Here is an 11297-nt window from a genome sequence, read left to right as displayed (position 1 = left end):
AAGCATTACTCATATGTTTCATAGATGTCTTTGTACATAGGCAAGAAGTTACCAGAGAAAGCAATTAACATGATACATGTGATCTGTCCATTGAAGAAAACTAGAAATCAACCAAAATATTGTTTTCTCTATAACATTTCACAACTTATAAAATGTGCATTTAGAACCAGATCTGATACACTTCACTGCACCACATCAAGTCCTACAGACCAGGAAGACTAATATGCTTCATTTTCACTTAGACACATTTAAAAAAAACCACATATTCATTTATTAAGATTGAAATATGCTACCTTACATTTAGATCCAATCACTGTTCTCTTGCTCTATTATTACCTATAATTAGTATAAATGAAATGAAGCAAGACTAGGTGCAGCAAAGTATCAGACCCCATAAATGCATTCTTAAATTGAAAACGGTTTACATGGTTAACAAATAAATTTTGCAAAGAGTACTTAAATCATTTTTCAGGAAGAATATTTAAGACTTGCTCAGTAACATCAACTTTCCATTGTGGAAAGTTATTTTGTATGTAAAACTGGGGGGAAAATACATGTAGTTTAATATTTTGAAATAAGTTATAAATTTGATAAAAATGATTATCTTGGTTTAAAAGTACTTGATTAGAATTAAGGAGAATTTGTCTCCTTCAGGAAGACACCAGAAGAAACTGATAGGACAGTGGTACATTCAATGCAATAGACATTTAAACATATGCAATTTTACTATATAATTAAAATATTTTAATCCCTATAGTTTTTTGTGTGTTTCAAATGATCATGGTGAATATATTTTTGATTATCATCATCCATAATACTAAAAGCAGCATCAAAATTCATCATTTTTCTTTCCTTCTAAGAACAGATTTCATTTTGTGGTTTTTTTTCTTCCAGATTTAATTACAAATATCAGAATAAGTCAAATACATGGGGTTGAGTGTTGAGAGAATGCATTACTAGTCTTCAAATTATTATACACAAAACACTTCTTAGGTATCCCCTTCTAATGATATAAGAGACACAAACAGGCTACCCAGCAAGAATCTGTTAACAGTTTTATTTTTTTATGTTAAATACCATGGGACAGGATTGTAAGGATGAAAAACTCAAGTCAACAACTGCCTCACGAGGGATAAGAAAAATTCTGCCATGATATTAGCAAAGGTAAAGGAGAAAATTTACACTGTAAGAGGCACCATTTCCCCACAGAATACCTCTTGGCATATTCCTGAATGAGTGGGATTAGCAATCTAAATAAATCATATTTCAAGAGGTAACAGCAACAGATAAATTTTAAAGGGATTATTAAAATAACATTTACAAGACTCTGAACAATTCTTGAACTCTTATTAAAACCACAAAGAACAATTCTTTATTTATGAATTTCATAAAGGACTGAATGTGCAACTGACACCTGCTATTGATGATCTGATATAATATACAATTTGTCCAGTAGCCGAACAGTTTGTTTTTATTGTGTTTTCTAACCGTGAGAGATCATTAAAGGCAAAGCCTATCATGACGCTGTACACAAAAAAAATGGTCACTGTGGGCCATACTACCAATGAAATGGTAGGTAAACAAATCTTTTTCTGGTCAAGAAAAAAAAAGGAAACAGCACTCTGCATGCTTCACTCTACAAGATGAATTTGCCTAGAAAGAATCCAATGAAAATGGCTGCAATTACAACAAGAAGTGAAGGAAGAGGACTGGTGACATTCTCTCTGAAAGACATGGCTGAGCTTGATCCAGCTTTATCCGCATGTGCTACCTTTCTGAGCCTTAAACCTTCATCCTGCAAAAAACAAAACAAAACAAAACAAAACACAAAAACAAAACAAAAAAAAAAAAAAATCACACATTAAAAAGATGGTCATTATTATACTATCAAATAATTTTAAAATATTTTAAAGAAGTAATGAATGACAAATAATTAGAAGAATGATCAGTGTTTTACTGATGGGCCATGCCAAAATAATAAAAAAAAACTATATAAATTAATTTACAGGTTTGATGCTATACCAAATCTAACTATGTAGTTTATAAAGAGAGACAAAATTATAAAATTGATTTGGAGGAACAAAAAGCTCTAGTGAAATACTAAAAGAAATCAAAATGAAGGGAAAATCAAACCTCAGATTATGCTATAAAACGGCAATCATCAAAACTACTTGGTTAAAAAATATAAAAGTAAATTAGTGAAACATCAGTTAGGATGATGTTTAGTAAACATAGGATCAAAAATCATTTGGAGAAGAACTCCCTATTTGAAACTAACTGGTGTGAAAACTGGTAAGTCATTTGGCAAGAATTAAAGAATAAATCAACATCTTACCCTCATATCACAATAAGCTCAAAATGAATATGTAACGTGAGTAATAAAAAAAAGTTACTTAGACAACAATGGCTAGAGAATGAATTCTTAAATATGGAAGAAAGGTAATGACAAAAAGTAAAAAAAAATTTACATCTCTGATCAAATGGAAAACCTATTTTTCAACAACAAAATCAATGCAGATAGAATGAGAAGAAAAACTATTAATGGGAGGGAAAGGGGAAGAATCTGTTTCTTTTAGCTCTGATGAAGATCTGATAAGCTATTTAGAAAACTAAGAAATTAATACACTGAGCATAGTCATTTCCAAATATTTAAAGTGATCAAAGACTATGAACAATTTTTTTTTTCAAAAACTAAAAACTGTGAAAGTGTTAGCAATCAAGACTATAAAAACATCTTTGAGATTTCACATCAGACCCAGTATGTTGGCAAAAATGAAAAAAGACCAATATCCACTGTTCTTAAAGAAGGGTTGTGGAATCAGGCACCCTATTTTGAGTTGTGAATAGAACTGATCATTGTAGAAAACCTAAAAATTATGTTAAGAAACTACTGATACTTTGACCCAAACTGTTAGGAATTTAAGTGCACAGAAAACTAACACAGAAAGATCCCTTACACAGTAAGTAAGGTATGATATTATACCTCTTCCTCTATTAACAGCAAAAGAACTAGAGAAACAAATACTTCCATCATTTGGGGAACAGTTAAGCATATATTTTGATATATGGGTGTAGTAGAATAATAACATGCTGTATGAAATGATATATATGAATAACACAAAGAAACAATGAAACTGGCTGGTTTTATAATTATAATATCAAGGCTAATCCCAAAGAAGAATGAGGAAATAAATATGCTTCCTGCTGACAGTTTTTTAAAAAGCACACAGAAAAGAAAAAACTCAAGATGACAGGGCTGCAGTTTTTTTAAGTATTTTATTAAGATGCAAGTAGTATGGAAGATTCTTTTTAGGTTCTGTTGTGTATATAGAAATATTCCTTTTTAGTATCTGAGTTTATTACCAAAAAAAAAAAAAATTTTGGTCTTTTTTTTTTTTTAACCCCTCTCCCTTTTTGGGAGGGGTAAGGAATCACACACAAACACACACCCACACACCCTGATTTATCATTTTAATTTGGCCAAGCTGCCTTTTTTCTTTCTTTTTAAAATTCTCTCTGGAGAAGAATAGACATGATATGTCCAAGAGTCTTAATGTAATTTTAAGTTTTAATAAATTCATTAAGTGTAAATGGCTACAAACTTAGTAAAAATTTTTGAAGGTGGTGTGGAAAGGTTTATATCCCATCGATATAAACATTTTAAAATTCACTAAAATCTCTCTGACACACTTCTTGAACCTCAGTCAAGCTGGGATAGAAATAACTTGAAAAAATCATGTCTCATATATAATCCAAAAATCACATTACATGATTAACACTGCCTGCAAAAGTTCTTGATAGAAAGCTATTTCCATGTCAACAGACAGCTAAGAATAACAAAGTACTGCCAAATTTGCATTACAGACTGTATCAGAGATAAAAAGCTCTGCATATTTTAAGTTATATTATATTAGGAATTCTTTAACTTCCTTCAACCTTTATTGCAACAATCTTTTGACATTTCAGCAAAAAAGTACCTAAATTCCTAAATTACACATCAGCTGAGTATAAAGTGCTTTGAACACTTATCTAAGAGCTATATAAATAGTAGCTATTATCAAAAAATAGAAAAGTGATGTAACAATTCTTTAAATAGTTAAACAGTTTTACACTCATTATCCAAGTTGTTCTTCACAACAACCCATGAGTAAGTATTATCCCTATGCATCGATTATGAACCCTCCTTTATAATATCATCTCCCAATTGGAAAATGGACAAGCTGAGAGCAGAGACTATATAGAATTTCTATTTGTAACTTAAGTACTTATTAGCAAACTGTTTCTCACACAGTGTTTCAATAAATTTTTCAGTTTTATTCCATTCCTCTTTCAATCTCATTTCGCTACACAAATCAGGACTTACTGAAGTTATACAGAAAGGTAGGCAATATCAAAGGATATGAAAAAGGATATGAACCGGCAGTTTTCAGATAAAAGAAAACAAAGCTATGTAGTCATATGAAGAAATGTTCTATATCACTTTTGATTGGAGAAATGCAAATTAAAAACAATTCCCGGGTACAACCCTCACACCCATCAGATTGACTAATGACAAAAAGGACAACAATAAATTGTGGAGAGGATAGGGGAGATGTGAGACACAATAATGCACTGTTGGTGGAGTTTTGAACTAATCCAACCATTCAGGAGAACAATTTTGAACTGTGTCCAAAGGACAACCAAACTGTATATCCCCTCTGATCCAGCTATAATACCACTATTGGGTCTGTATTCCAAAAATCACGAAAAAGGGGAAAAGGCTTTTATGTACAAAAATATTTATAACAGCTCTTTTTGTAGTGGCAAAAAATTGGAAATTGAGGGAATGTTCATCAATTGGGGAACAGCTGAACAAGCTGTAGTATTTGAATGCAATGGAATGTTATATAAGAAATAACAAGTTGATTTTAGAAAAACCTGGAAAGACTTGTATGAATTGATACAAAGTAAAATGAACAAAACAGAATATTGTAATAGCAACACCATAAGATGATTTAACTATAAATGACTTAGCTCTTTCAGCAATAGTGATCCAAGACAATTACAAAGGACTCATGATAGAAAATGTTATCCACATCCAGAGAAAGAACTGATTCTGAATGCAGATTGAAGAATACTTTTTCATTTTAATTTTTGGCTTTTTTTTTCCTTTTGATTTGTTTCTTTTCACAAGGGTGACTAATATGGAAATACGTTTTACAGGATTGCATGTATCAAATTACTTAGTTTTAGAAACACAGGAAGGAGAAAATTTTGAAACTCAAAAACTTTGTAAGAATGGATGCAGAAAATTATGGGTGGGAGGGGGAGGGAAAAAAAAACATCTTGAATCTATTATGAATCTATTATGTATATAACTTGCTTTTCCTTCTAATATAAATCTAACATGTAACTCAAAACTCTGATTGATCTGTGTTTCTTTCCATTATATCAATTCCATCATTTTTAAAAATGTCCTGCCTAATGCCATTCTTTATTTTGTCCTCCACTCATATACACCAGGTGACAGATTAAAGGTCACTTACTATGGATCTAAAAGGTAAAAGAGGATGAAAAGGGTAACTTTCTCTTCCTTTAGTGGATGTTCACATACTACTTTTCTAACTATACATAACTAACATTTCTATAATGTTTATTATATGCCAGGCACTGTGCTAAGCGCTTTATAAGTACTACTTCATTTATCTTCACAACCACGCTGAGCCAAACAGGGGTTAATTAACTTGCCAGAAGTCACACACTTAGTAAATTTCTATGGCCAGATTTTAACTCACCTTCCTGCTATTCCAGCTACTCTGCTACCAGCTACCTCAATTAAACCCTATATTTCTTCCTACTACTTAAGAAGGGCTCCATAGTAGAAAGAATACTAGGAAAAATCAGAAGATCTGAATTTTTTATCATATATCCCTATTTCTAAAGTTTCATCATCTTTAAAATAAAGGAGGATTAATGTGCTTTTAAGACTTCTTTTCAGTTGCAACATAGGATGGCTCCTAGTGCTGCTCATGAGAACTATGACTGAGTCCAACTATAATTAAAATCCTTCACCTTCAATCTGGAGCTAAAGGCTCTTTAAAAAAAAAAAAAAAAAAAAAAAAAAAAGCACTATACGAAGTATAATGACTACGTGGAGACTCTTTTAGATTGGAATTTAAGAAATCTCAATTATCAGTATCTAATACAAAACATTTTTGAAAGTGACTTTAAATCCTGATTATTAGTTACATAAAAGAAAATAAATCAAGATAGATGATGACTGGTAGTGGTTTTTGTTGCTAATTTAAACAATTGCAAACAGGAAGTTAAGTAGCACAGTGTTTAGATTGCTGAGACTGGAACCAGAAAGATGTATTTGTCAGAATATCAACTAAGCAACTATGTGGAGTGTTGGAAATGGCACTCTTGAAGCAAGAATAATAACGAGGAGGTTCTTACAACATTCCAGGGAAGAGATGAGGCCCTAGAGTGATGGTGGGTAGCAACCACTATGAAAGTAGAGAGGAGGAGACAGAGGTGAATGCCAAAATTACAGTGGTGTCAGTCTCAACCACATTTGGCAACTTGTCAAGATATGTAGAGGGAGAATGAAGTAAAGCTTCATGGTTGTGAACCTGAGTTACTAGAAGGATGGGGTGATACCCTCAAACAGGGTTACTGGGACCTCAAAAGACAAGTGGTTTATTTACACATGAGGAAGCTGATTTGCCTAGGGTCAAATACCTGGTAAATAGCAGACCTAAGACTCAAAACCAGTCCTGATTATAGATCTAGAACTCTTTCTAATATACCACACTTCCTCACATGCTCAAATAGTCCTTACATTTATTTCATTTACTTATACAATGTTAGTAAGAAGGTATTTTATTTTTAACTAATTGTATCCTATCATTTTGAACATGTATGCAACAAAAGAGCATTTAAGTAATTTATTACAGTAAAAATATTCAATAAAAGAGCTATTTGCCATAGCTTTATATATATAATCCAAATTTAATCTAGATACTCATACTCAAATTAACTTTTAATTGTCTGATGCTTTAAGTTGTAAGATGCAAAAATAATTTTCAACCTTAAAACTTAATTCAACCACAATTCCTGAAATGAAAAATTCTAGTTATATATATCAAGACAAAGCTCAAAATGCTTTTTAAAAAAAATCTACTTCTACAAATGGGCATTAAAAGTGGCTTTCAGAATATTAAAATCTGTTTAACTATAGAATCTGTTATTGTGACTGTTAAAGCATGCTTTTAGGACAAATGTTTAATAATAAGATATAGGTGAAGGATTTAAATAGGACTATAAATGACTATAAGTTCAAAGCTAATTTAAATTCTTGGTAAATGGTTCATAAAAATTAGAGATCCTCCAAGACAGGATGTGAAACCTTGACACAAACAACCTCCTTAAATATGCCAGGAAAATGAAGACTGATCATGAGATCGTTGTATCCTTACTAGAATCACAAGAATTTTAAAACTCTTATTTTTAAAAAACTGTCAAAATATTAAAACTTTTAGATTAAAAAAAATCATGCTAAATTTACTGTAGATTTAAATAGAAGTTAGCAAACATACATTAGAAACCTTGAGAAAAAGATTATAATAAACTGGCCTAAAGGTTTTATAGTATGTAAAATAAAAGTAATCCATAAATCTTTTTTTTAAAAAACAACCACTTTAAATTCTAACATTAAATAAAATTTATTTTAAAATATAAAACTTACTCTCAGATGTCGATTTTCTTCTGATAATTTCATCATTTCTCCCTGAAGTCTTTTACACTCTTCCACTAGTTTCCTTGTTTCAGTATCATTGAGTGAAACACTATGCGGTTTTGGCATGGGTCCATCTTGTTTAGATGCATTCAGTGGAAGAGCTTTGCTAGGTTCCATATCAATCTGTAAATATTACAAATATATTTTAAAGTTTTAAAAAACATTAAGATTTTTATATGCCACAAATTTTAATTTGTTTTGCTTTTTCAGCAATTATTCCGACTAAAATATTTCAAATTACTTCTGAATCATTAACAAAAATAATGCCTATGCCCCCAAATAAAAAATTTGTAAGTATTTAATTTCACTGTTACAAGGATATAAAAGTCCTAATTCAAAAAAAGGGGGGTGGGAGGTGGGGAATGTGTCCTCAAAGAATAAGCCCATTGATATCTAAAAGGAGAGGGAGATAAAGGGGGAAATGGCAGAGAAGATTGGTTTCTTAATTGTCCCAATTCTGAAGCTTAAAATGGAGCTCTGGAGGGTAGAGAGGTTCCTTATCCTTAAGGTCTCCATATCATTCCCAACGATTACCCTGTAATTAAGAGAATTTTAGGAAGTCACAAAAGAAAGGTTATGTTAATTAGGGAGGATTTAAATAAAGAAGGGAATTTGTAAGAGTATGAAAATAACTGTCAACACAATGCCCAAAACAGGCTGAAAAATGAAAATTAAAGAAATCCTAGAATTGAAAATTGCAATAATCCTTAAGAGATAATCTAGCCTAAGTCTCTCGTTACAAATAGGTACATACAGAGACCAAATAAAATAACAATTAGAACCACCATCTAATTCTAAAGTCAGTGGTCTTATGGAGTATAAAATAGTAATGAGTTCTTTCAACACTCATTAATGACATTTTCAGTGCTGAAATCAATATGACCTTGTAAAAAGTATTATTATTATTATCATGATAAGAGATATTGAACTATGATGAAAGTTAAGAGATCTGGATTCTAGTTCTGGCTTTGAAATCATCATAAATACTTCACACCTCTCTAGACATAAATTCCCTCTATACATAAAGAAAAATTGGACATCATTTCAAGTATATCTTAGAACTAATATATTAAATGGCTGTAATTCAGGTTATTTGGTTTTTAACCCATCAGACTCTGTGACCATGACATAGTGAACACCACCAGCCAGAAGTACAATAACTACATTTCTAAATATATCCTAGCTTATGATCTTATTTTTTCACTCACTTCATCCTAAGATACCAAATGTCTTAGCTTTTTGTCTGTAATAGAATCCAGTCAGATTCTTAACCTGACAGTAATTCAATTTAATTAATTTTAAAATCTTGTTTTTTCACAATTTATTTTTGTGGGGATTTTTTTTTTAAAGGAATTAAGTCTATGCTTACACATAGTCTTAAAATAAGTATTTTATTCTACAACTACGTTAAAATGGGTAAACTCAATAAATTACAGAATGCCAATATAGTACACATGCAAAGGCACTGACTGATTCAGAGGGTCTGGGGGGTTCAACTTTTACTTCTGAAAATTACTACCTGTCACATTAAAAGAAAAAAAATTACTTAACCTTGACCCTCAGTTTCCTCAAAATGAAGAGCCTTTGCAAGGATTTGGAATAGTTAGTCTCTGAGGTTTCTTCCAAGTCAAAATTTACAAACTATATTAAACATTTTTTTAAAAATTGTTAGGCCAAATGAGAATATACAATACTATATACCAGTTCAATTGTTTAAAAAAAAAAATTGATTCTGTAAGAGCCTAATAAAAAAGCTTAATTGCTGATAAACATTATGAAGGGGTTAATTAAAAAAGCTTAATTGCTGATAAACATTATGAAGGGGTTCTCCATAATTTTATTCGTTAAAAAAAGGATAAATTCCAACAAAAGTCTTAGAAACATGTACAGCAAAATACCATTTTTTACAAAATCAAAACCAAGATAATTCTGTTAAAAAGTTATTGCCATACAAATGGAAATTAGCAATGAATCCCAAGGAAATAATGTACCAGTTAAAAAGAAATTTGGGTATACTTGAATATCTGAAGTAGAACAAATTAAGACAAAATGAGAGGAAAGAGAAACAGATCTTAACAGGTTCCTGTGAGATTTAGGAAACATTAGTAGAAAGGTAATAAAAAGGAAAACTGAATAGATTTTTTTTTAGCTATCATTCAAACAACAAAGGACAGTAAACTCATGACAGTAGTACATTATAAACTTGAATAGTACACAAAAGACATTATGTTTTTTACATGGTAGCAACCTTTATGGAACTTATAAATCTATTAGAGGTCATAGTAGGTGTAAAATGCATTTTAATTGATCTTTAAAACAAAAATAAAATTGAGTTGGTGGAAATCAAATAGATTATCTTATTATGTGTTTCTGTAGTTCTTTCTAAAACCTTTTTAAACCAGTATTTCCATTCAAATGATAAGAAATGATTCAAATGGTATTTTGTAAAATGGAGAATTGTACTGTACACATTATAGCAGAATTTAATGTAGAATTTAATTTTGAGCACATGATATTTTGTAAATTTTAATATCTGACTTAGGGTATATGCCTTAATACAGCAGACGATGATACAACTGGGCAGATTGTAGGAAGAGAGAAAAAATAAGCTAAAATAGATAAACTGGTAAACTCATATTGAAAGGCTAACAACTTAAAAGATATATAAATTTCATTACTGATAATAAAAAGAAAGAAAAAAAAATCTGTAGCAGGATTTTCTAAGGGAAGATGTATAAACTTGGCAAACTACATATAGCAGGGATTCTTAAGCTTTTTTTCACTGCTGACACCTTTTTTGTTTGAGAAATTTTCATGCAACCCTGGGAATACAGGTATGTGAAAATAGATATACAAATCAAACACTTACTGATAATAAATCATTTTGTGACCCCCGTTTTCCCACTACATGGGATCACAACTCACAGTTTAAGAAACTTTGGTATATAGTATAGTATAAAAACAATGCCATGGGAAAAGAGCACTAAACTTTGATGTTGAAAAACCAAGATTCAGCTTTGGATTCCATTACTTACTAAAAGGTATGATGATTTGGAGAAGGCCATTTCTCCTCTCTTTACACACACACACACACACACACACACACACACACACACAAATATAACTTAGTACTCTTAACATATTAACAAATCTCAAAAGGTTCAACTGAATACCTCCAAAGTGAAATGTAAAATTATTGAATGAGCTGTATAAAAACCAATTCTATTACTATATACCAACCAAGTCACCATAGACCACCTGGTCTATATCTGGTTAATAGATTACTTTTAATTGTGTTAAATGGCATAACTATTAACCTATACTGAGTAGGTTTCAAATAAAAAATTTTTTATTAAAGCCAAATCACCATATCATTTACACAGCCATATCTGAAAGACTCTGAGAAAACAGAAATTGACTCCTCAGTACCAACCAGCTCAAGAAGTCCATTCAAGGAAAATTACTTAGTTCCTGAAGGGATATTTTGCTCTATAAAATGGGATACTTTATAAATTGC

The 11297-nt window shown here is 30.9% G+C and overlaps 1 protein-coding gene across 2 annotated transcripts in view; it reads right to left on the bottom strand.

Moving 5' to 3' along the window:
* Nucleotides 1-1042: 1042 nt before the first annotated feature.
* Nucleotides 1043-11297, bottom strand: part of VAPA (VAMP associated protein A) — a 73840-nt gene continuing 63585 nt past the window's right edge. For both annotated transcript variants that reach the window (XM_051970469.1, XM_051970468.1), the window contains 2 exons: nt 7730-7903; nt 1043-1795 (listed from right to left, as the gene is read on the bottom strand). In XM_051970469.1, the coding sequence (XP_051826429.1) occupies nt 1637-1795; nt 7730-7903 (333 nt within the window). In that variant the 3' untranslated portion in view covers nt 1043-1636. The remainder of the gene's footprint in view (nt 1796-7729; nt 7904-11297) is intronic.

The sequence above is a fragment of the Antechinus flavipes genome, chromosome 1 (genome assembly GCF_016432865.1).
Source record: "Antechinus flavipes isolate AdamAnt ecotype Samford, QLD, Australia chromosome 1, AdamAnt_v2, whole genome shotgun sequence".
Lineage (NCBI taxonomy): Eukaryota > Metazoa > Chordata > Mammalia > Dasyuromorphia > Dasyuridae > Antechinus > Antechinus flavipes.
The sequence above is the reverse complement of the archived record's forward strand: the minus strand, read 5'-3'. Positions and strand labels throughout refer to the sequence as shown.